Source organism: Malus sylvestris, chromosome 14 (assembly GCF_916048215.2).
Source record: "Malus sylvestris chromosome 14, drMalSylv7.2, whole genome shotgun sequence".
Taxonomy (NCBI): domain Eukaryota; kingdom Viridiplantae; phylum Streptophyta; class Magnoliopsida; order Rosales; family Rosaceae; genus Malus; species Malus sylvestris.
The window spans coordinates 932,376-958,568 of NC_062273.1; the positions used below are offsets into that span (position 1 = coordinate 932,376).

A 26,193-nucleotide genomic window follows, 5' to 3' on the forward strand; every position below is an offset into this window, starting at 1 on the left:
CCCTCACTCTTGGCATCATGAGCTGGCTAGCTGCCACGTGGGCGTTTATGTTTTGCTAATTGAGTGAGGATTCTCGTCGGATTCTTTTTGTGAGCATCCGGGAATTCTCCAATCATATTCATTCATCGTACATCATGCAGTCAATTTTCGTCAAGTACTGTTTATATTCAATATTAAATAATAAAAATTACAATAATTTCTAACCGTATGATATACGATGAACATATGTGAATATGATTGGAGGATCCGGCGAGGATCCTCACTATTGCTAATTACGGCTATTAGGCAGGTCAGCAATGGTGACGTGCCGCGCAGGAATTAAAACAACTTCTGGCTGGCCCTGTGTTTTCCCTCGTGAAGCAGTTGGGCTACTTTTTTTTATTTGTTCCGCACGGATTTTCTGTCACTTTTTCTTTTGGGGAAAAAAAGTTGTTTATTCTGTTAAAAAGAGAGAGATGATTGTTTGGTTCAGCTGCTAACTGATTTGTAACCACTTTGGGGGCAAGCATAATTACAGGGTTGCCCTTCAACGGAATTTGGGGGCAGTTCAATTTCAAGGTGCCAACTACAACTACTTGCCAAGAAATGCTATGGTGAAGTTGAGCTACTATATATTTTGTTGGTAAATGGTTTGGGCCTCATTTTTGGGCCCCATTTTGGGCCTAATATAAAAATATGTAAAAAAAAAAACACAAATTAAAAAAAAAAAAACAAAAAAACACAAAAGGAGGTTGAGTCCAAGTTTTGTTCTTTTAAAGGGCTCCCTTAAAGGCTATCATGATGAAAACCAAAGAAACAACTCAATGTGGATTACCCCAAATTCATGTGAACCATAAGTTGTTGTGTGTTTGTGTGGTTTCACTAGTCTCTATCTCGTTGGTCCATAATTTGGCATAAACAATAGGATAGAGAGAATTAGAAATGTCCGTCATGAGCATTTGCAAAGGTATGTGCTTCAAGTAGTCATTTGGAAAATTTTCTCACTTGTTTTGTATTAATACTTATGAAGTGCATTTCTAATTTCTTGTATATAATAGTGTGTAGTTCATCCCCATTAACTTGGCCTCAAATTCAATTATTATTATTATTATTATTTTAGAAAACCTCGACGGAAAGAGAGAAGTTTTATTGACATCGAAAAAAAATAGTACACCTAGTTAGGGGGAACATAAACCTAACCCCTCATAATACAAGAAAAAAGGATAAAAATACATGAAAAGAATGGGGGACATAAACCTTACCATTTTAGAAACAAAAGCAACAAAGATACAAGAAAAATAGGGGAGGAGGACATGAAACCTAATCCCTTTAAAGCTGAACCTAAAGGTCTAAATCTGCAAAATGGAACAAGGAACATCACCATCAAATTCAATCACTTGAAACTTGGAAATCTCTCACCAAAACATAACGTAAATATTATGAGTTACACAGTCAAAGAAAAAACTTTTAGTGCTTTATCGAAAACAATTGACATAGCACAAATATATTGCCTATACTATTAATATAGTGTTCTGTTCTAATAATACAATATTACGTGAAAACAAAACTTACATATATCATTGTATAATATCCACATAACACCATGATAATGGTGTACTCCTGTCATAAATCTCTTCATTTCATTAAGTTCATGTCATTGCTAAAAAACTAAGCAATTAACCAACGCATCACCAGAAAACTAATTAAAACCTTAAAGATCTCCCCCACCCAACAACAAATATACAGTGACTGACACATCTAAATCGCCTTCACTTCAAAGCAACTTCACTTCCAATACATTTCCTAATCTCTCCTTCATTGGCTTTACAATTAGAACTCTCTCTCTCCCTAACCATTTTAACTACAATCTTTCCCTCTCTCTCTGTAAACATTCTTCCATCCCCAAAATCTTCAGCAATGGCCATAAAAGTTTGTGTAATATCTTTCCTCCTAACCTCAGTTCTCTTCTCTCTTCTATACATCCCAACTAGGTTAAAAATCCCTATCCACAACTTCAAGCCAGTCATAAACTACCTCAACTTAACCACCATATCCAGCAACAGCACCACCAAGCCATATCCAGTGACATTTTCCTACCTAATCTCTGCATCCAAAGGCGATTCCATGAAGCTAAAGCGCATGCTGTATGCCCTATACCATCCTGGAAATTACTATCTAATCCATATGGATTACGCCGCACCAGAAGATGAGCACAGGGACATTGCTGACTTTGTGGCTGGAGATCCAGTTTTTGGGCAAGTTGGTAATGTTTGGGTTTTGGGAAAACCTAATTTGGTCACTTACAGAGGACCAACCATGCTTGCCACTACTCTTCATGCATTGTCCTTGCTCCTGAGGACTTGGGATTGGGATTGGTTTATCAATCTTAGTGCTTCTGATTATCCTTTAATCACTCAAGATGGTATGGTGAGTGCCTTTTATTTTTGTTTAATTTTGTTTTTGCTGCAATTAAATCCATTTTTTGTGTTGGGTTTTTCTTACTTAAATTTCTTGCATTCTTACATAATTATTAAAATTTGTTTTCAGATCTGATACATGCTTTTTCTGATTTACCAAGAGGTCTCAATTTCATACATCACACTAGTCGCTTGGGTTGGAAGCTGTGAGTCTTTGTTTCTTCCTTCTTCTTTTTTTGTTAATTATCAATTAGTTCTTGCGTTAATTAAATTGATTAGAACAGTGCGTTTGCTTTCCCCTCTCCACTCTCCGCTTATTGCTCCTTATATTAAATTGGCATTTTAGCCAAATGGTCAATGAGATTTACATAACTCCTTATTTTGATCCCTGAGTTTATCTACAATCAATCATTTTAATTATTCTATAAAAAAATTTCCATAAAATAAGAATAAAATAACAAAAATACCCTTAATTTGGGTCAAATCATTTTGGCCTATTGTTTATTAAATTGAGAGTAATTTTGGTTATTTTGGTCCTTACATAACATAATTTTTCATCCAATAACCAAAATGATTAATGGTAGACAATCTCGAGAACCACTTCTATTGATTTCAAATCTTATGGATCAAAATGAAGAGTTATGCAATTCTCATAGAACATTTTGATTAAAGAGCCTATTAAATTAGAATATCGCTATGATGAAAAGAATAATTAGTACCTTATATACCTCTATATTGTGAAAACTGATTAGTGATTTTGCAGAAATAAGAGAGGGAAGCCAATGGTAATAGACCCAGGACTGTACAGCCTGAATAAATCAGAGTTGTGGTGGGTTATCAAACAAAGGGCTCTCCCAACTGCTTTCAATCTTTACACAGGTTCAACCCCAACTCCCAAGTTTTTTCTTATTAAAAATGATTAATTTCATTAATTAAGTTAATAATTATAAATTAGAAAAGAAAATTAGATAATAGATATATTTTCTTCTTTTCTTTTGGATATTGCTATTATAGTAGCACACAAACTTCTAACCAGCGAGTAATTTTTCATTGTGCTGAGAATACGGCATCAAGTTCCATAATAAAATTAGGGGTGTGTTTACTTCTCACACACCCTTGTTAATTTCTGTTATTTGATCTTCTTTAATTCATTTGATCTGACGGTCAAAAAAAAAAATGTGTGAGAGAAGTAAAAAAATGTGTGGATATCGCATCACTAAAATTAATGAAATTTTTTTTTCAAGTTTTCAATTGTGTAACAGGCTGTGTCCTGACATGCTAAAAATATCTTCCGTACAGCACAAGCATCGAAAGATAACACGTCTTGTTGTTGTGATGGTTTACTTTTGTGCTTCTTTTTCATTTTTCTTTCTTTGTACGAAATTCGTTCACGCATTTTGTCGATAACACTTGTCTTCGTCCGCTGGTTCACATTTTCACATCTACTTGTAAATTATAAATCAAATTTTGAACTTGATCAGCACTTTTAAGTACTTTTCAAGTTTAGGAAAAAGGAAGTCGACGTGTAAAGGTTAGTTTAGATGTCAGAATCTTAAAACTAAATGAGCAAACTAGTCGTACTAATTGAGATTTAATTTCCTTAGCAAAGAAAAAAATTGATATTTTTCAAGGTAATCATTTATCAAATTTTAATGAACTTGTTAATTTGTCATTGTATACCTATATATATAAAGGAAGAAGGCAAAAATGATGAAACTTTCATATTGCCCAATTTCTCTATTTTTTTTCTTGCAATTCATTATCTTTCAACATATATTTAATAAAAATAATAACAACAAAAATAAGTAAAACTAAAACAACCAAATAATAAATAATATATTATTAACCAGAAAAATAAATAATAAGTTAAAAAATAGCTAATTGCCACACGCCATGTGAAAAGAGGCTAATTATTTTGAAAACCAATGGTGGTTGGGGTGGTGCTACCTCCTACACATCTCTCAACTTCTGTTGTTGAATCGAATGAATTGAAGAAGATCAAGAGATAAAAATTAACAAGAATGTATGTGAGGTAAAAAAAATTGTGTATATAGCACCACCCTTCAACTACTTATCTCAAATCTTTAACGTCCAAATAAAATATTGTTAAACAAAAATAAAAATAAACCAGTTAGTCCACTACTTATAAAAAAAAGTCAACAAAAAAAACTAAGGTGGAGAACTATCCAGTTGGAAACCTATGATAAGTCCATGACAAGATGAAGGTGATGATGAAATTTACGGACTGTATGTAAATTGCGGTTGTTTTCATTTGGGGAAACTTCAAATGTCCCTTTCAAATGTCCCTTTCACCGTTTCTTTATTTCCACTTCTTCTGGTAGGTTTAGTGCGCAGTTCATATTTATCATGATGTTTATGCATCACTTAATAACATGCTTTGGCATTTTTCTCTCCGCTCCACCTAACTATTGTTGGCTGAACCAAACTACTGACCAACACTACACGCATCTTAAACGCAACACGAAAAATTCAAGAAATTATGAAGAAGATTGGCCAACATAATCAGAAATTAAATTTTAATTGATAAACTGATAAATAACTAATAACAAATTAATAATATAGCGGCCATATTTGAGTAGCGTACTGAAAAACTGAACATTTCAACACTTGGGAATTTGGAAGATGATCATTTTGGCGAGTTTGCCAAACTGGTTTATGGCACTTTCCTTATTTGGAGGGGGTGGGGTGGGGGGTTTGTTAAATCTGGTTGAAACTTTTTACTGCATGTGGCAATATGGTGTAGGTCGAGTAATAATCATTGGTTAACTAAAAAGAGTATAAGAATTGGAGAGGGAGCAGAGCTACGTCAAACAACAGACACCTGCAATCTGCATGCACCACATATCTAAATGATAAGGCCCCTCTCTTTTATAAACTGCTTTCGCTTGGGATGAACTTGTTCTCTTGCTTCTATAGACTCTTTAAAGTAGTATTTTCCAATATATACACTTGTTATTATACACATAAATAAATCCACTGCTTGCAAATTTGCAAGTCTATATGAACGTAGTTTAAGTTCGCACGTTTTATTAGGTTCGCACTCTCAGTTTGTTATTGAACACTGCATGTTAGCCAATGTTTCAAAATTGTAAATTATTTGTTTGGAGTGTCACTAGGGTTATGGATTTGAGATTTCTTTTACAGAAGGAATAACGTTTTTTGTATTACATCCCACATTGTTGAAAGATGGTCGGTAATGTGGGTTGTTAATGTGGTCCGAATAGCAACACTTTTACTAAAATGACCATAGAAGTAACAAAGCAGTACACTTATTAATCTATATTGATCTCTTGCTTTCACTCCAGGTTCAGCTTGGACAATTTTATCAAGATCTTTTGCCGAGTATTGTGTCGTAGGGTGGGACAATCTGCCAAGGACTCTCCTCCTCTACTACACTAACTTTGTTTCATCACCGGAAGGCTACTTCCAGACAGTAATATGTAACTCCGAAGACTACAAGAACACCACCGTCAATCACGACCTTCATTACATTACATGGGATACACCTCCGAAGCAGCATCCGAGGTCTCTTGGACTGAGAGATCTCAGAAGAATGATTCTGAGCAACCGTCCATTTGCTAGAAAGTTCAAGAAAAATGCCCCGGTTCTAAACAAAATTGATCGCGACCTTCTTAAACGACATCGCGGACAAATTGCTTACGGGGGATGGTGTTCTGGGAGTAATGGGAAGACGCAAAAGGTATGCTCGAGTTTGCAGAGTGAAAACTATGGCGTTTTAAGGCCGGGACCGGGGTCTAGGAGGTTGAAATCTTTGTTAACGAAACTCCTCTCCACAAGGAACTTCAAGAAACAACAATGCAGATGATTCTTTTAATAACCAAAATTAATAAATGGCATGCTTGTAGTTGTGTGTTCTCTACATGATTTTTTGAAATTTGGGGGTTTTATTTATTTATATTTTTTATATATCTTTATGATAATAGCTAGTTAGCTAGCAAGCTTCAAAGTCTTAAGGATTGAATCACTTCTATTGCCTAGTTTGAAGGGTACTCTTTGTATTTTGCCAAGGTAAACCCTAAAGCATGCCACATAAAGGGGCACTAAACAAGCAATTGAACACATTATATTATCCCTCTATTATCTGTTTACTGTGTTTTTTTCTTTTCCAACACAATTCTTAACGTCTTATTGTTTGAGTTAAATCACATAGATGATGTGCACTTGTGCTTGGATGACTCAAGACAATTGCACGATAATTTTTAATTAAGGGTTTAAGGTTTGGTTTGGTTAAAATCATTCCCTCTTGCATCGGGTATTTTAGTTTGAATTCCTCCTCTCTCATAATTGTTCATATCCGACAAAAGAAAAAGATATAGAGTTTTGTGGGTTAGGCAACAATAAACAAGCAAGCAATAAAATAGTGATTATTACAAAAGTTTACTCGATACTTTTTGGTTGAATAATTTAACTTTGCCTGTTCAAAATTAGTTTAAATTAGAGTTCAAATCTTCTGCATTTATTTTGTGCGTTGCCTTTTTGTGGATTTTAACATTAATTGACACGTGTCTATAAACTTAACCCTCATTAATTCTGTTTTCATAAACTTAATATATATCAATCAATAATAGACGTCATAAAAAGACCACACACAAAATTAATGCAAAAATTTTAAACTCTTTACATTAATGTTTTTCAATGCTTTAACCAGCTAGAGAGAAAAAGGACAAGGAGAATCCTTTAATTAAAGTCAAATTTTTTTCTATATTGGATGTGTAGTTGTACTGAAGACAGTTAAGAGGTTTTACAATAAACCTATTGACTCTATGGATAGTAGCCGAGCAGATGTAAAGTCTCTCTTTCTCGACGTGAGATTCATATTTGCAACATGTACTTGTAGTATTGTGAAGGCTGATTTATACTACGATCACTTCCTCGGGCGTATACTTTTGAATTTAGATGAAATCGCAGAGAGTAAATTAGGAGGTCCACCACCCCACAGACAACAACGGTCACTTCACTATTCTTCCACCTTTTTGAGTGCATTATTTCAAGTTCCAATTGAGTAATTAAAAAACATAATGTTCATATTAAATACCCCAATGAAAAACAAAAAAGAAAACAAAGAATCATCATCAGTTTGCAGCTAGCTACTTACCTAGCAGCTAAGTACTTCACCAAGAGAGTGGCCCATACAGATGGATCACCCTACATAATCTGGTCAGAGAGCGACGGCAATCGCCGAAAAAAGTTGGAGGGAACCGAAGGCATGCCGTCGTGGAACCGTGGGTGGCGCAAGTAATAGAACCCTGACCCCAACACAAAGGCCTTGAATGGCACCATGTAAAACACCAAAGAAGCTACCACGCAAAACACCACAAATATTTCCGCGGCCCTTGGATCCCTCCAATTAAACAGGGCCTCCAAACGCTCCCCTTGGGCTGCCACGTCACCCAAAAGCATTTGGGCCCTACCTCCGAGGGCCCGGAGTCGATCGTATCGGATACGAATTATATCCGACGGTCACGTGGATGGAAACCCTTCGAGCTCCTCGTTCAACTCTTCTGGGCTCACAGCAGCGACGTAGGACATTCTCGGATCCATATTATGTGGGCCCAGTTGACGATACCGCGACCGTACCAATAGGATGAAGAAGGCATACATGACACCAAATGCGGACAAATTACAACCGCCCAGAGCAGTACGTGCACTAAAACGGTGGTGGGAGGATAGAGCCACATGCAGATTCCATCGAGCCAACGGGCCAATGTAGCCGCACGTGATAGGCACCCCACCACGCGAAACTAGTTGGCCTTGCTTCTCCTGCTTCAGATAAATTTTTTATTGTGACAAGAACACGAAGACTACATTATGTGTTTTTATATGATTGGTGGGAAATTTTATGTTCTAAGTTATTAACTTTTTAACACACATATCCCACTATTTGTATAATGACACATGATGTACCACTTCATGTACCGATCACACTGAAAAATCTTTCTGTACCCCACTGTTGACCCTAGAAATTACAAAGCCTACGTGGCGCGCAGGCCGAATATATTCTAAGCTAACTACGTCCTTCGGTGATTGCGGGGCGTGCCAACTCGTCGGCCGAGGCTCGGCCGAGGAGTAAATTTGATGATGCTGCGTTGGGTCGCGCTACTGACTTCTGCGTCTTGCGATTGCGGCCGAGAAAGGAACGCGTCTCGGCCTCTTGGGTTCTCGAGCCTGAAGACAAGGCTGCTATTTCTTACAAAGTTCACGAACCGAATTCGGCTTACAATGTGCCGAATGTAATAACTGTAACACCTCACCTCGCCGAGAAGGCTAATGAGATGACCTCGACCAACAAGGATTCGAAAACCCTTCTCGACCGAGACTTGGATAGGCAATCGACCGTTCTCGCCGCAGTGCTGTTGATGCCAACGGAAGATACTGCGAGACCGACCGACTCTACGGTGACAGAGCTATCTATGCCGACTTAAGATATCACCGGTTGCTTCCACAGTGCTGTTGATGCCAACGGAAGATGTGTCAGCGAAAAAGGAAAAGAAAAAGATCTCAAGTTGTGAGAGTTTGCGCAGGGCAATTTTGTATTGATTTTTGTGGGGCTTTTTCCATTGCTGAATGTCTTGTATTTATAGTAGCAGAACACCGAGCCCGAGTTCTAATCCTATTCGAACTAGGTTTCCTTCTCCGGATTAACGTTACCTCAATCAGTCCTATCTCTGCTAGGACTACGAATCTAGTCCTTAACTGAGCCGGATTCGCCTTCTAGTTTTACTGATCTCGTCGAGGGTCCCTATTGTATTAGGACTCGACTTGCACTCTGATTTAACCGATCTAGGCCTAGAAGCCCATGAGCTGAACGCCCCCATGACTCTCTCGCCGTACGTCTTCCCGGGCCGAAAGTGATACCTCCCTCGGCCCAAACTGTTATTTTGGGCCCAAACATTGCCCCCTCGCTTTTGAGGTCCTCGGCCTGAAACCTTCGGCCGAGTTTCGGCCTTGAAGAAGCGAATCTACCACTCAGGATCCCAATACCCGAGTTCCAATGCGCATTTATTGAACATGATCGCACGATCTTGATCCTGCTAAACCACTCGCCACGTGGCATCCCCAAACATGGCCAATCCCCGATAATGACGTCTGAAGCGTGCGCCTGCCCGAACCGTCTCGCCATTATGACCACTATCTCAATCCGCGAGCCATTTCATCAGTCCGTGAGCCCTCCTGTCATCGTGCAGGCGTCGAACCGTCTTTCGTCATTAACTTCGCCGTCACACGCCATCGTGCGCCCCCAAAACCTAAAACCGTCGGTCTTCTCAACCGCATTCCCCAAATGCTCATCATGATCAACGATTCCTCCGGTCGATTTTGCCCTTTGTTTTGAATTTCGAACGATTGCTCTTCCTCCCATTACTCTATAAATACCGAAATTTCCTCATTTGTACTTTACGTTCTCAAACTTCCTGAAATCCCCTACCCTTGCTCTCAAGTGCATTCCTCCATTCCAAGTTTTCGTCCTCAAATCCCCAACCCAGAAAACCTCCTTACGCTGTGCTTTTACAATGGCCTCCTTCATCTCCAAGCTTTCCCGGGAATGCGACCAGCATCAGAAGATCCTTGATCGGAGCTCGATCAAGAATATACGGTTCGAGAACGACATGAGCACCGTCCACCAAATCCTGGGTCCTCTCTTCAAGGCAACAATCCCGCCGACCATCACTGGTCTTCTCCAGGAACACTGCCTTACACCCTTGCTCCAAGGGTTTGAATGGTCGAGATGGGAGGCGGCAAAGCCCCAAGGCTCCTGGCCCTCGACGACCACCACCTGGGCGACCTGGGTTGTCCGAATGGAACGGCTCTTCGGCGAAAAATGGAAAATCCTGGGTATCTACGACGCCATCCTCCTTTCGTCGATGGACATTGTCCCTGACAAGGAGCTGCTCCTAGCCGCTCTATGCTTCTGGTGCTCAGCCACCAACACAATGGTCCTTCCCCTTGGTCCCATTGGTCCCACCATCCTGGACATCACCGCCATTTTGGGGACCTCGGCCACCGGGATCCCTATCAATGCGACCCTCTCCGGGCACCCGTCGAATATCGATCTGAAGACGCTCTTCGACCGTCGAGCCTTCGAGACCCTGAACAGTGACAGTCACATCCCGTCGAGGGATGAAATACAGAAGCTCCACAAGAACTTTCTCAACTACAACACCCTCTACCTTCACTTCGCCGGTCGAGGGGAAGAGGACCTGCGAGAGGGAGAGCATGAAGCCTTCCTCTTCTACTGGTACAACAAATACATTTGTTGTACCAAATCAAACAAATGTTTGGTCGAGAATATGCCAGTGGCCGAAGCCCTGGCCAGTGGTCACGTCCTGGCGCTGAGTTCTAATATTCTTGCCCACCTCTTCCGTTGCCTGGCCGAGGCGACTCTCCACACGGTGGACCCCCACCAGAATGGCCCTCTCTGGGTCTTCCAGCTCTGGTTGCAGGTGTACTTCGCCTCCCTTCGGCCGGCTATAGCTGATTTCTCAGCAACAGAGGCTCTTGGTCCTCAGCTAGCCTCCCGACCAACGCCTCCTCATCAGGCCGAAGAGGTATTTAGGTACCTCTTTGCCCTTGACGATCTCTCAAGCGACGAATTCCTGATTTGTCGTCGTCGCGATTACCCCCCCTCCATCAGACTGCCTACCTCTACGTGGGCCGCAGAGGAGGATGCCGCTCTTCGCCAAACCTGGGGGTCGTTCGTGCTTGCTCGCGACCTTCCTCTCGGCTGCGACGGGAAACGGTCGGGGTGGGAAGTGTACCATCCGAACTTTCTTGCCCGTCAGCTCGGCTATCTTCAGGGCTGTCCCGTCCCCCTTCTCTCTTCCCGCACAGTATTGAGCCGCGGACGCGAGCCTCGCTCTTCAGAGAACGAGTGCAGGACTGCCGCGAAGGAGTTTCAAGAGTACTGCCAAAGATTTCGCCTACGACCGGCCACCCCAGAAACCCATTGCACTAACACCTTCGGTGAGTGGTGGGAAAATTACACTCAGGAGTTCTTCGGTGCGCCGGTCGAAGATGTACTAAGCAGGCTCTTCGGTAACCGACCTAAGAAAGCCCCGGCCCCCCACTCCCAAGGTAGTTGTTCAATTCCCCTTTTCTCTTCAACCTTGCATATTGTACGCCCTACTGAATTGTCTTTATCCTTTTAGGTAGTCGGCCTTTGAGAAAGACAGAGGCAGTTGCCGCTGCTATGGCCGGGAAAAAATCGGTTGTGGCCAAAAAGGACAAACTTGCTGGTAGGGCCGGGCTGATCAAACGGCCTCGCCAAGAGGCCGGGCCGGCTATCGAGCCTTCCCCGCCTGCCAAGCGGGTCAAACAACTGGCGAAGAAAGGTGCACGGGAGATCCACGTTATTTCCAGCCACACGACGACTCCCAGTGCTTCCTCTTCTCCCGCCGCCGGCCATTCTGGGGTCAAGAAACAGCCGGCTTCGGCCATAGAGACGGTCCCAGCGCGGCCTACTTCTGTGGCCGGCGAATCAGTCGTACCTCCCTCTATCGAGAAGGCACCTGTCTCACACCAGGCGGTTCCTACGACTGAGGAAACCTCTCCCAAGAATCCAAAGCCCACGGTCTTCGTGCTGGAAGAGAGTGAGGGGAGCGACGAGGTCCCGCTGGCGCGTCGTCCTCCTACTCGTCAACAAACTCCTCCAGTATCCGAGATGGCGGTTCAACCCGGCCCCTCCTCGGCTAATCGTGGCAAGCGCACGGTCGAGGAACCGACCCCGGCGGCCGAACCTCTCGTTCCTTCTCAAGACCAGGACGTCCCTGCCTCCACTGAAGCAGCTGCGCCAGTCGGCCCATCGGCAGCCGATCGTGGCAAACGCCTGCTCGAGGAACCTGAGGCCACGGCGGAATCGCCGATCCATCCTCAAGACCAAGGCTTCCACATCCCTCCACAAGAGGTTACCTTGGCTTTTGTAAGTACCTTCAATTTTCCTCCTGATTGCTTTTCTGCTTTAGAATTCTAAACAAGGAAAAACTAAATGTCAGGAGCCTGTACATTCTTTTCACCGTCAATTCTATGCGCCGAAGGGCGTTATCTATATTTCCTGGCCGCCTCAGTGGCCATCAAACGTAGATAACCTCCATCGGCCTCGTGAAGTGAGAAGCAATCTGAGACACTGGGCTCGGCCATTGAGTTCTTTAGGTTCGAGCAACGACCCTGGGGACATGGCCGAGGTCTCCTCTCGGCAGGTTAAAAAAACGACACCTTCTTGCTATTCTTGTCATGACTTCCTTTAAGCTTAACCTTGTTTATTCGTGCAGGCTTCATGGGAGGTTGAATTCAAAGCTCTCCTCTCCAGCACGACTGCAGAGTCCGGCCCTTCGGCCGCTCCAACTGAGGCTGCCGATCCAAGCGCCCTAACCCAGTTGCGAGAAGTCCTGTCGATCTCTTCATCGTAAGTACTTGAGCGCAACGGTCTTGATCTGCTCGGCGTGTGTCTGAACGACCTTGGGGCCGACGGTCGCCTAAGCGGAGATGCCATTGTTCGGGCATCGTCTGCTTTGGAGCGCGTTCGGGAGACATTTGGCATCTTCCAGACTGCTCTGAAGGCCGAACAGGACCTGCAAGCCGCCACGGCCGTTCAAGACACCCTCCGTCCGAAGATTGACGATCTACGGGCAAAAGGAGAAACGTTAGCCGAGCTCGACCGTCAGATGGCCGAACTAGCAAAACGCCGGTCGGTCATTGCTTCTGAACTTGCGAGGGACTTCGAGTCAGGTGGGAAGGATCGCCTAACTGAGTATGCGGCGGCCAAAAAACGGGTCGAGCGCCTGAGGCTAGACAAAAAGAATCGGCAAGCCGAAGTCATCATGGCCGACGTGCGGTGGTTGGAATTGAAAGCTCTGCTCAGCACTCTTCTTCCCTCGTCTCCTTGAATGTATTAGACCTACTCATTTTTGTAATACCTGCCAATTTTAATGGAATGACTTTTCCTACAACAAACTTTTTATTCACGCATTTCCCATGTGACCGGATAGTATTTCTTCAAGAACTTCCCATTAATTGGTAATTTGTGAACTACTCCAGTCCGGTCTTTAAGATGATACGCCCCTTTACCGTACACCTTATGCACAATGAACAACCCTTCCCAATTCGGCGACCACTTGCCGAACCTAGGATCTTTTATTCCTACGGGCAACACCGTTTGCCACACCAATTCACCCTCGCCGAACGTTTTCTGTCGTACCTTTTGGTTATAGGCTCGCTCGGCAATCTGTTTCTGTGCCACCAGTAAGTTATAAGAGTCAAGTCGCGCCTCTTCCAAATCTTCTAGTTCCTGTCTCATGGACTGATTATATTCGGCGCTAAACAAACTACTTTGTTCAATTAATCACAACGAATTTATGCTCAACTCGACTGGTAGCACCGCATCATGACCGTAAGTCAATGCGTACGGGGTTGTTGCAGTCGCCGATCGGGACGACGTTCGGTATGCCCATAATGCCTCGTTCAACTTCAAATGCCACATGCCAGGCCTCTCTTTTATTATTTTTTCGAGGATGCCAATCAACACTTTATTACTTGCCTCGGCCTGCCCATTCGCCTGTGGATAATACGGTGTGGACTGTTCCAGCCGAATTTTCAAATTGGCCGTGTATTCCTTAAACCTTTCGGCTGTGAAGATTGTTCCATTGTCGGTTATGATCGTTTCTGGTACACCGAACCGGGTCACAATGTGTTCCTCCACGAAATCGCAAACTTCTTTAGACGTTAATTCGGCATATGATTTTGCTTCGACCCACTTAGTAAAGTAATCAGTTGCGACTATTATCCATGCATGCTTAGCAGCTCCAGAAGTCGGCGTGATTTTGCCGATTACGTCCATGGCCCATCCTCTAAACGGCCACGGCTTAATGACCGAATGTAGCGATTCGGCCGGGACCCTTTGTATAGGCCCATGGATTTGGCACTGCACGCATCCTCGTGCAAACTCGATACAATCTTTCAGTATTCTCGGCCAAAAATAACCGTGTCGTCGGAGTAGCCATCGCATTTTTCGTCCAGACTGGTGAGCTCCGCATACCCCTTCATGAACCTCTGCGATCGCTCGAGCACTCTCTTGAGGGCCGAGGCATAGCAATAACAAACCATCTTCGCCCTTTCGGTACAACTCGCTCTGGTACGTGACATAGTTCGTGGCGTGAGCCCGTGTCCTGCGACTGTGTTTTCCGTTAGGATTGTCAAGGTACTGCATAATGGGCTTTCTCCAATCATCTGGTACTGCCTCGGCCGCGCAAATTTCTATAGAGTCCTGGTCCTGCCGATCCAACAACGAAGGCAAGGACATGACCCTGGTGCGTATCACATTGTCTCGACGGAGGATTTGCTGATCAACCAAGGCCGGGTATAATTGTTGTAATATTGGTATCTCCCGGCCTAGCTTGCCCCCCAGGAGTTGTGCACCGGAGGCGATTTGAGCCAACTCGTCTGCGTCGGTATTATGAACCCGAGAAATATGCTCGAATGTAATGTCGTCAAAGGACTCGGCCAAATAGCTGGCGATCATGTGGTAAGGCGCCAGAGTACAACTCATGCAGCGGAAAGACCCATTAATTTGGTTAATTACTAGTTCAGAATCCCCGAGGACGAGGACACGAGTGGCATGTAGGTCAAGAAGGAGGCCTAGACCAATGACCAGAGCCTCGTACTCGGCCTGATTATTGGTACAGTCGAAATCCAATTTGAGCGAAAAATACCAACGATCGTTGTGAGGAGACTGAATGACGATGCCTGCACCGGCCGAGGACGAAGTACTGGAACCATCGAAATACATCGTCCAATAGTTGTCGCGGGTCACCACCATGCCAATCTCGACATCAGCACCCCCGAAATCGTAAGGCGAAGGGTGCTGGGCAAGGAAATCGGCCAACGCCTGCCCTTTCACAGCTTTTTGCGGCACGTACTGCAAACTAAACTCGGACAACGCCATCGTCCATTTCCCAATTCGGCCCTTCACAATCGGCCGGGTAAGCATGTACCGGATAACGTCGGTCTGGGCAATGACTTGGGTGACCGACGGGAGCATGTAATGCCGAAGCTTGGATGCAGCGAAGAACACGGCGAGACAGAGCTTCTCAACGGCGGAATAATTGATCTCTGGAGGACTCAGATTACGGCTGAGGTAGAAGATAGCCTGTTCCCGGCCGGCATCATTGTCTTGCGCGAAGAGGCAACCGATGGACTCGTCGGCCGCCGAAATGTACAGCTTGAGAGGCTTACCGCGCTGAGGAGGGACCAAGACAGGTGGGTTTGTAAGGGAAACCTTGATCTGTGTGAACGCCGCCTGGTGCTCCTCATTCCACATGAACTTATCGGAGTCCTTGAGTTTCAAAAGTGTGGAAAAGGCTTTCAGTTTACCTGCCGAATTAGCAATAAATCGGCGTAAAAAATTGATCTGGCCGAGTAAGGACTGTAATTGTTTCTTCGTTGTTGGGGGTGGGGCGGTGATGATTGCGCGTGCCTTATTCTCATCGACTTCAATCCCACGATGATGTACGAGGAAACCAAGAAAATTCCCGGCCGATACACCGAAGGCACACTTGGCAGGATTCATCTTGAGGTTGTGCTGACGCATACGGAGGAAAGCCTGTCGGAGATCGTCCAGATGTGTCTGTCGGCGTTTAGATTTGACGACAACATCATCGATATAAACTTCGACGATGGTGCCAATTAAATCATGGAAGATGGTGTTCATCGCCCGTTGGTACGTAGCGCCGGCATTCTTGAGGCCGAATGGCATGACCACCCATTCGTAAGTGCCGAGTGCCCCCGGGCACCGGAAAGCAGTTTTGTGCACATCGGCTTTGGCAATAAATATTTGGTTGTATCCGGCATGTCCATCCAGAAAAGATAAGATCGCATGATTCGCCGCGGCATCGATTAACAGATCTGAAATCGGCATTGTATACTCATCTTTGGGCGTTGCCAGATTCAGATTGCGAAAATCGGTGCAGATGCGCAGTGCACCACTTTTCTTTAATACAGGAACAATATTCGCCAACCATTCGACATATCGAGCTGTCCGAATGAACCCGGCTTTCAAAAGCCGAACTAATTCGTCCTTAACACTGAGTTGTACTTCGGTCGAGAATCGACGAGGTGGCTGACGGAAAGGCTTGAATCCGGGCTTAATACGTAATTCATGCTCGACCAAAGCACGATCTAAGCCGGGCATTTCATGATAACTCCAAGCAAAACAATCTTTGAATTCCGTAAGCAAGGCCCGCAACTCGTCCTTCATTTGTTGAGGAAGTAACGCACTAATAAACAAAAGTCGTGGGTCATCGGCCGTCCCAACATTAATCTCTTCCAAAGGGTCCTTAACAAGGGGCCGATGATCTTCGAGCTCGGCCGGGGCGGCTCGAATTTTATCAAAAGATAATACAGGCCCATTATCTCCCTCAGCAAGGAACTCGACGAGGTTGACGGCCGAATTTGGTTGTTTAGATATCGTATACCAATGGGCCAGCAGTCGTTCCATAGTAGATGAAACCGCGGCCCTACGTGCTTCCCGATCGGCGTCAAACATCGGTTTCGGGGAGAAAGTTAGCTAATCCGAGTCTCGCCGAATCCTGCTGGACAGTCTCGGCGCCAACCTCGATAGCTTTCTGAACGGAAATCCGAGTCGGCCGTCCCTCTTCATTGAAGCCTTGCAACGTAATATAGCCGACGTGATCGTCATAATACCGTGCTTGAATCATGTTGGCTTCGAAGGGCTGGCTATCGGCCGGATGAACAGTGACCGATTTACCGTCCCAAAAGACAAGCACTTGGTACAATGAGGAAGGAATACAGCTGGTTTGATGAATCCAATCTCGGCCGAGCAGTGCATTATACTCGATTTTGGAATCAACCACAAAAAAGGCGGTCATATGGGTGCGACCGGCAATATTCACAGTTAACGGAAGCACACCTTTGGTGTGGGACTTGTCGCCGACAAAACTGCTCATTGTGATCCCTGACGGAATAAGTTCGTCATTTGAACGGCGTAAGGCCTTCATGATGTTCAGGGGCATGATATTGACAGTAGCTCCACAATCGACAAAAACTTTAGAAACCGGATATCCCTCGATGTGTGCCGTTACATACAATGGCTTTAAATGGTGAAGCTTGGCCGATGATAAACGAGGGAACAATTCGGCCAAAGCGGCCTTTAGGCTATCATCTCTTGCTGTTGACTCGCCTTCAGCAATCGATATAAAATCAACATGGCCAGGTTCCTCGACAACCACATCTCCATCGAGGAAATTTGGTTGAGCCGTGCTTGATTGAAAATCGGCAGGTAATACATGAACCATACTAATTTCCATATTATCCAGGACGGACGGGCCCATCTGGTCGAGATCCTCCTCGTTCGGTTGGTTAGCGACTACGGACTCAGTTGTCGTCAGAGTCGGACAACGAGATTCTTCCGTCCCTTCAATAATGTCACTCGGCGGAGCTGCTTCGGCCACTTGTTGGCTCTGCGTGACCGCCTCAGGTAAGGTCGAGATTGACAATGAGCTTGGGGTCAAGTCCTGAACCTGCTCCTGGTAGTGTAGCCGAGCATCCCTAGTGTCGAGATAAGCATCCAGACGGGCAATACGGGCGATTTCATCGGTCGTAAGGTCGAAGAGAGAAACCGCCGAAAATACTTCAAAGTGATACCGTAAATACTGAAGGTCCTCTAGCGAGAAAGGAAGGTCAGCGACATCGATATCGGTATACGGGTCAACTTCAAATCCAAAGACACGAGCTTCTCGTATGTGCTGGAACCTTGCTTTCAATCCTGGATCTGAGGTCTTCTGGATGATCCGCTCAGCATCCGGACAAGTCAAGACAAGATCAATGGTGTCCTGACATGCCTTCGGCAAACCATACAAATCGTTGGCCGAATGTTCCTTATGAAATTCTCGCATATATTCCAAAGACTCCCCAAGGAACGGGGGGTGCAAATTCCGTCGAATTTTGACCAAAGGCTCTTGTATAGCTAGCGGGGATAATTTGCTTTCGGCCTTTTGCCTGAAATGTTCAACACGTGCCTTTATTTCCCCTGGTCGAATGAGAAGTTTGATCCGCTTATCAGCTTCTTCAAACATGGTCTCGACGTCTTGATCGACCAGCCGTTTCCCCTGAGCCAACTCTGTCATAATTGGTGGAGGTGGTCGCTTTTCATTAGTGGCAACTGTATCCTTCGGTCGCCACTTAGGGGCCGAAGTTTGTTGGGCTGCTTGTCGGCGAGCCATGCAATCTATCCGTTGATGCCGGCGTTTCTGAGATTTGGACAACGCGGTATAGACGCCCTTCGAATAATGGTATGTGTACCAACGTTGATCTCTAGGCTCAGGAGGCTTGAAGGTCTTTTGACTCCGTGATGATCCTGAACTGCTAGAATTACGCTTATAGTAATCATCGTCATAAAATGAAGCATCAAAATCAAGGCGCCGCCTGACCGGGGGTGTCTCTTCCATCCGTACTTTAGGACCGAGCCTCCCAAAAACCCCATGATGTTGGTCTTCATTGGCTATCTTTTGCCGAGTTGCGGCCACGGGTTGCGAAGAGGGTTTCTCTTCTGGTTCACTGTCGACCTTCGCTTTACACTTCCTGCACAGAACCGCTGTCCCACTATCTTCATTGGCGCTACACTCCGTCAAAGATTTGACAATAGCGGGCCCCGTTAAGGCCGCAGATGGTTTATTTGAACGTGAATCGGCCATGAACCGTGGCCGAACATTCTGGTTCCGCGGGCGTTGTGTCTCAACCACTTCAGCCTTGCCTTTCCCTTTGTCCTTGGGTAGGTACGCGTCGACCATATTGACTGTTGCCGTGGGGAACGGATCAGTATCAACACTCATCCTCTTCTCGGGGAACTTCAGCTTGCCATTATCAATCCAGCTTTGGACGTTATCACGAAATACGACGCAATTGTTTGTCGTGTGTTTGCTCGAATTGTGGTATTTGCAATACACCTTTCCTTTAAGCTCCTCGGCCTTAGGAATGTTATGACCAGGCCGAAGCTTAATGATTCTTGCTGATAACAGTTGGTCAAAAATTGCGTCAGCCTTGGTAATATCAAAAGTATAAACCTTTGACGGTTTCGATGTTCCTTCAGTGGCCGAGCGACTTTTGGCTTCTCTAGAATCAACCTGAGTCAATGCCTTGCAAATGTATGGTTTATCTATTACTATCTCAGCCGCATCCACACTAACACATTCATCCTCGGTTGATGCATAATTGACAGTAGGGTTCTTGTAAATCGTTCCCCGAGTTGGAGTCTTCGAAGTCTTTTCCTCGCGGAGCAAATAATCGTACTGCTCGACATGCTGGGCCAATTCGTACATATCCCGAAAATTTGCCCCCAAGAATTTCTTTTTGTATTCGACGTCAAGACCATTCAAAGCAAGCCTGACATCTCCATCCTAGCCGATTCCTAGCCGATTTAAACCTAGTAAGATAATCCATTGGCGTGCTAATGAAGAAACTGACATCTCCATCCCCGGCCGATAAAATTGCTCGTGGAACTTCTCGACCAACTCCTCCCAGTTTTGGACGGAATTAGGCGGGAGATTGATGTACCAGGCAAATGCCGAGCCGGTCAATGAAAAATTGAACAGCCGTAACTTGTGGAAATCACTATTCACATCTCCACATTGCGCGGTGAAACGAGCCACGTGCTCCAACGAAGACAGGGACGATTCACCAGCAAAAAGACTAAAATCTGGGATCTTGAAGCCCTTCGGGTATCCAAACGTCTCCACGTAAGCTGGGTACGGATGAATAAACTTGGGAAACTTCGGCCCTTTCTTCATAGCCGAGTCGATCATCCGCTGAACTTCGGTCATATCAACAGATGCTGCTTCGACCCTTTGGTCGGTCCCGTCTGACCTACTGTTCGACCCTCCTCCCTTCTCCAAGTTAATTGTTTTGAACGGGGCAGGAATAGGTTCGGCCGGTACAATCGGTACCGTGTTGTTTTCTGGTAAACAAGGTTGGCGAAGATCGAAAGGCCTGCTGCCACCAACTTGGCTAACCAGCATTTCGAGCAGTTTGGTTTGCCGATCATTGGCACTGAGTATCGCGTTCTGCAGCTTGTCAATGCCTCGACTGAACGTCTGCTCGACTGACCGAGACTGCTCGTCCAGTCGCTTTCGGAGAAACGACCTCGTTGGTGGGTTTGATCCTTCACCACCATCCTCGTCACATTCCTCTATTATCCCTTCATTGAGAACGCATGTGTTTCTGTTGGGGATTTCTAAACCACGGAGTTGACCGCCGAGATTAAGTTCTCTCTCTCGGCGAGTCGCGCTCGTGGACTCAGGTGTACCAACGCTAAGGGGATTCTGCGCCTGTGGCACACTCTGTCCTATGCTCTGACTCGGTAAATCGGCTGTCGACTTTCCCATAGCTGTTTTCTTTTTTACCGATCGTGTTTCAATTGGCATGAACTTCGTAGTTTAGCACTAGGTCCCACCGGGCGTGCCAATTTGTTGACCCTAGAAATTACAAAGCCTACGTGGCGCGCAGGCCGAATATATTCTAAGCTAACTACGTCCTTCGGTGATTGCGGGGCGTGCCAACTCGTCGGCCGAGGCTCGGCCGAGGAGTAAATTTGATGATGCTGCGTTGGGTCGCGCTACTGACTTCTGCGTCTTGCGATTGCGGCCGAGAAAGGAACGCGTCTCGGCCTCTTGGGTTCTCGAGCCTGAAGACAAGGCTGCTATTTCTTACAAAGTTCACGAACCGAATTCGGCTTACAATGTGCCGAATGTAATAACTGTAACACCTCACCTCGCCGAGAAGGCTAATGAGATGACCTCGACCAACAAGGATTCGAAAACCCTTCTCGACCGAGACTTGGATAGGCAATCGACCGTTCTCGCCGCAGTGCTGTTGATGCCAACGGAAGATACTGCGAGACCGACCGACTCTACGGTGACAGAGCTATCTATGCCGACTTAAGATATCACCGGTTGCTTCCACAGTGCTGTTGATGCCAACGGAAGATGTGTCAGCGAAAAAGGAAAAGAAAAAGATCTCAAGTTGTGAGAGTTTGCGCAGGGCAATTTTGTATTGATTTTTGTGGGGCTTTTTCCATTGCTGAATGTCTTGTATTTATAGTAGCAGAACACCGAGCCCGAGTTCTAATCCTATTCGAACTAGGTTTCCTTCTCCGGATTAACGTTACCTCAATCAGTCCTATCTCTGCTAGGACTACGAATCTAGTCCTTAACTGAGCCGGATTCGCCTTCTAGTTTTACTGATCTCGTCGAGGGTCCCTATTGTATTAGGACTCGACTTGCACTCTGATTTAACCGATCTAGGCCTAGAAGCCCATGAGCTGAACGCCCCCATGACTCTCTCGCCGTACGTCTTCCCGGGCCGAAAGTGATACCTCCCTCGGCCCAAACTGTTATTTTGGGCCCAAACACCCACACATGCGTGTCAGAATCCAACATGAACTGAACCACCTCTTGTCCCAACGGCGGCTCGGACCTTGCGAGCCGAGTGCCTCAGAATATCTTGTTGTGCTGGACCTAGTGGGCGCATGTAGTGCATCCAAGGAAGCATTGGTGACGTGTAAGCTTGGATAAAACTAATCCACGATGAGCATGAGAATCTAACGGCTATCTTAATCTCTTACATTTTCTTGGCTCCACCAGGAAGCAACACCGTAAGGGATTATGAGCTCATGTACACCCGATTCATATCCAAAGTGGATAGTCTCACACGGATCTTCCCGATCCGACTATCCTTCTCGGGTTTTCCCGCTTCATCGCGCTTGTACCTTCCGATTTCAAAAACTAGAGTTGTGAGAACCGTACAAGGGTCGTACACGTCCCAAGTGTACTGCTCGTTCCAGCGTGGATTAAACCGGTCGAGAATAGTTCGTGTCCGAACCCACTTTGGCCCTTATTTGGCAACCACGTATGTATCGGTGGTCCCACGCACGCCATTTTTTGTCTTCACCGGAAGCAAATTTATGGCCCGCAAATCCTAACTTCCAGCAACCCAATCAGCGTTTTCGCCGATTGCTTTGTCGCCGGTCTAACGTCGCTTGTCACGTGTACCGCCTTATTCAGCACGTGATACCCGCATTCTAAACAAACTCGCAGATGTATTCTTCCCACGTAAGGACGCGTCTGGCCACCAACCAGATTGAACCACCTGGACTTTGGTGCGGCCCGGTCATCACTCCGCTTCTCAATACTCGGCACGTGTACCTTGGCATGGCCCACAGACTGCCCATTGGTTACGTCCTCAACGGTTAAAAACAGAAACGGCTCGAACAGCTCGGCAACTACAAACACCAAGTCTTCGTTCCAGCTCGGGTTGCCATAGCTTAATGACGTGGACCCTATGGCGGTCCTACTGGTCTTGAAAAGTTGTGGGACAAGCTGAGCTTTCACGTAAAGTTCGGGATTTGGAGCCTTTGCGGGTTTAGCTTCGGATCCCGAACCTAGCTGCAGACCCTGGGTTTGGATGACTGTTAATCTCAAATACCAAAGATTCGGAGACAAATACACCTTAGCTCGGGTCTAGGGTATCAACCCCCCCGGCGGCGCGTGAATCCGACTGCCTCGCCTCCTGAAATACCTCCTTCACCTAAGTTTAGGGATGGACAAAATACTCGCGGTTACCCACCTATTGAAATTTCACGGTTACGGTTATGAGTATAACCGTTTACCCGTGAAATTTAAATTGGTGGTTTGGTTATTAACCGCTGTTATAAACGGGTAACTGTTTATCCATTTATTTTATATATGTAAAATTAACACAAATCATATTCTCGGTCCAATAATACTTAGCACCCAATAAATTAGCAAGGAATTCGTTGGTCTTTCTCTCAATAACATTGCTGCAGGAATGATGACTCTCATTCGCAAGGAATTCACCAAATTAATTTAAATTCCTTGCGGATAACCGTGAAATTGATTGAAATGTCTTCGAAACAATTTTTGTAACCTAATAATACTTAGCAAATATTATATTACCTTCATTGGTAACAGTTAAAAATATCGTTCGTAAACTATTATTTCAATTATTGTAATGATATAAGGACTTAAAAAATTAAAATATGGAAATGTATGATGAATGTACCTATAACGGTGTTTAATTGTGAAAAAAAAATTATGACAATTTTTTTTTTTAAATTTTCAAGTTATTAGAAAATACGACGAGTGAAAAAGGGATAAAAAAGGTCGTACCCAGTACACAAGGCTCACACTTTACGCAGGGTCTGGGAGAGGTGAATGTCGGCTAGCCTTACCCCCATTTATGGAGAGGCTGCTCCCAAGTCTCGAACCCAAGACCTACCGCTCATGGGCGAAGGCACTTGTCATCGCACCAAGTGCGACCTCTGGGTGAAAAAGGGATAATGGTAAAAAAAAAAAAAATAGATAAATGGGTTAAGAAGGGTAAATGTTTAAACGGGTATTAAACGGTTACGGTTAAATGGGTATGCGAACCGTTTATAAATGGTTATGGGTATGTATATAACCGTTTAGACAATTACCCAACAGGTAAACGGTTATGCGGGTATAAGCATAAACGGTTATGGGTAAATAACTGCGATTATCCATCCGCCATAACCATTGCCCATCCATACCTGAGTCCCGATCCACACCGCCAGCATGACGTCATTCCCCGCTGACTTTTTAAATTTGGAAGTGAAGGAAACAATCAAGGGCCAAGCTAACTAGTGGCTGCCCTGGATTCTAACACATCCTAAGTTTTACAAGATGAAAATGCAGCAGTTTCTGAAGAAATGTTGTTTTTACCTTTGCTGAAAAAGAAATTGATGAGCTTTTACAAGAACACAAACTCATGCCCTTTGTGGTGATCTTCGATGTGAAATGGAAGGTTCATATTGCCTAGGAGGTATCAGGAGGGGGCAGTGGATACACATTTTGAATGACGTGTCTTCTCTGTGTGAGATATAGATCCACGGCGTGTAAATGTCGGTCGCACATAAATGGTCAACCATCTCTCTTGTGCCTGCATGTTAGCTGATCTTTTTAGGTTTCTTGGGCATGTTGTGCTTATTTGCTTCTTTTGATTTAAACTCATCACCCTTTAGCCTGAGTGACTAATTGATCTAGTCACCAAAAAAACACATCGACTGACTAAAAATGCTTTAGTCACAACATACCTTGTTACTAAGAAATTGTCGAGTTGGTTACTTGATTACTTTGTAATGTTGTACGATTTTATTTGCTTCCTTGGATTAAACTCGCCCTTTAACCCGAGTGACTAAGGTTTTACGATTTTATAAACTAATTTGCCATTTAGAAACTTATAAAGCAGAAGTTAGAAGCTTAGAAAACCTTCAGTGTTAGAGGGATAATCGTTAGTGCTTCCGGTTTATAACCTGATATACTTGCTCTAACATCGGGTTGAAGAAGTATATGTGGGTATATATAATGCATATGCTTGTAATTTTTTACATAAAAAGTATTGCAGTCAATTTCAATTGAACCCTTTAATTATCTCATTTCATGGTATAAAATCAACTGTTATTAGGGAAATAGGACAAATATGGTAGTTTTTCGTTGTCCATTTTGCCTTACAAGGTCAGCAAAATTTTGGGGCAAAATTTTGACAAGATTGAAAGATTGGTGCTATACTCATTAAGAAGTAGGCACGTTTTATGTTTATGTTTTGTATTTACTTTTATTTGTTGTTCAGACTCATGGTATGGGAAGCCTTTGCCATCCTATGCAATCTTTTCTTGCGTTGTAGAGTTGCTGTTTCCACTCGTTTCCAGCGTTCTTTCATGCAACTTCTTAATGGAGCTCAGTTTGAAGAACTATCCGATAGGGATTTTTAATCCGGACATCTGCATTGAACGCAGATTATCACCTTATTACTTTGCCCATATATGTTGACTGGAAGAAGGCATCTCACTCGGCTTACTAGAAATGACCGAGTACGTGCTTTGTAATGTTGCTTGTTCAGAGTTAGTCACTTTGTTAATCAATATGGTCGAGTTAGTTACTCTGCTCTTTGGGCCTTTAGCCTCGAGAAGGTCTTTATGTCATCTCCAACTGAAAGAGGGTCAAAGGGCCATGTTTAGCCCTATAACTCTGCAATAAATTATATTTTAATAAACAATGTCAGACCATATTTTATAAGGAAAATTAACGAAAAGTCCAAAAAACTTCCCTTTTAATGAAAAGTCATTTTTAAAGGTTTAATGAATAATACCAGAGAAATGTATAAATATGGTTTTTCATTAAAAGTGAACAGTACTGGGAGTGTTTTGTTAAAACTCCCTATTTTATATCATCTTCAACCGAGGGGGCCAAAGGGTCATAGGCCAAACATAGCCTTTGACAAAACACCATCTCCACCCGAGGGGGTCAAAAGGCTATAGGCCAAACATAATTTATTATTTTAATTGAATTAATATGGTTAATTGAATTGGATTACCATATTAAAATAAGATTTTCGGACATATTTTGAGTGCCACTTGTCGCTAAATTAATAAGTCTTCGGATTTCTTATCGTTATAGAATGAAAATGATGTGAAAAATTGGTGAAGAATTAAAATAAAATGAGGTAAGATAGTATGAGATGGTGAAAAGGACGTGAGAAATGGGGTAGAAATTAGGAATGGGCAAACGGGTATAGGAACCGTGGGTTAGGGTGGGTACGGGCCGGTTCCAAATTTTTAATAAGAGAAACGGGGCGGGCCGGTTCCAGAAGTATAGAAAAACGGATACCCGGACCGTCCTGTTTGTAACAAAACAAGGCCTATGTATTGGGTTATTTTATT

At 44.3% G+C, this 26,193-nt stretch overlaps 1 protein-coding gene and 1 pseudogene across 1 annotated transcript; one reads left to right on the top strand and one right to left on the bottom strand.

Moving 5' to 3' along the window:
* The first annotated feature begins 1,583 nt into the window (after window positions 1-1,583).
* On the top strand, window positions 1,584-6,526 carry LOC126600108 (beta-glucuronosyltransferase GlcAT14A-like). The gene is made up of 4 exons (XM_050266650.1): window positions 1,584-2,401; window positions 2,527-2,602; window positions 3,160-3,275; window positions 5,723-6,526. The coding sequence occupies exons 1-4, from the start codon at window positions 1,897-1,899 to the stop codon at window positions 6,241-6,243; spliced, it is 1,218 nt and encodes a 405-aa protein (XP_050122607.1). The 5' UTR covers window positions 1,584-1,896; the 3' UTR covers window positions 6,244-6,526.
* Window positions 6,527-7,512: 986 nt separating this feature from the next.
* On the bottom strand, window positions 7,513-24,244 carry LOC126600357 (protein QUIRKY-like; annotated as a pseudogene).
* Window positions 24,245-26,193: the final 1,949 nt, after the last annotated feature.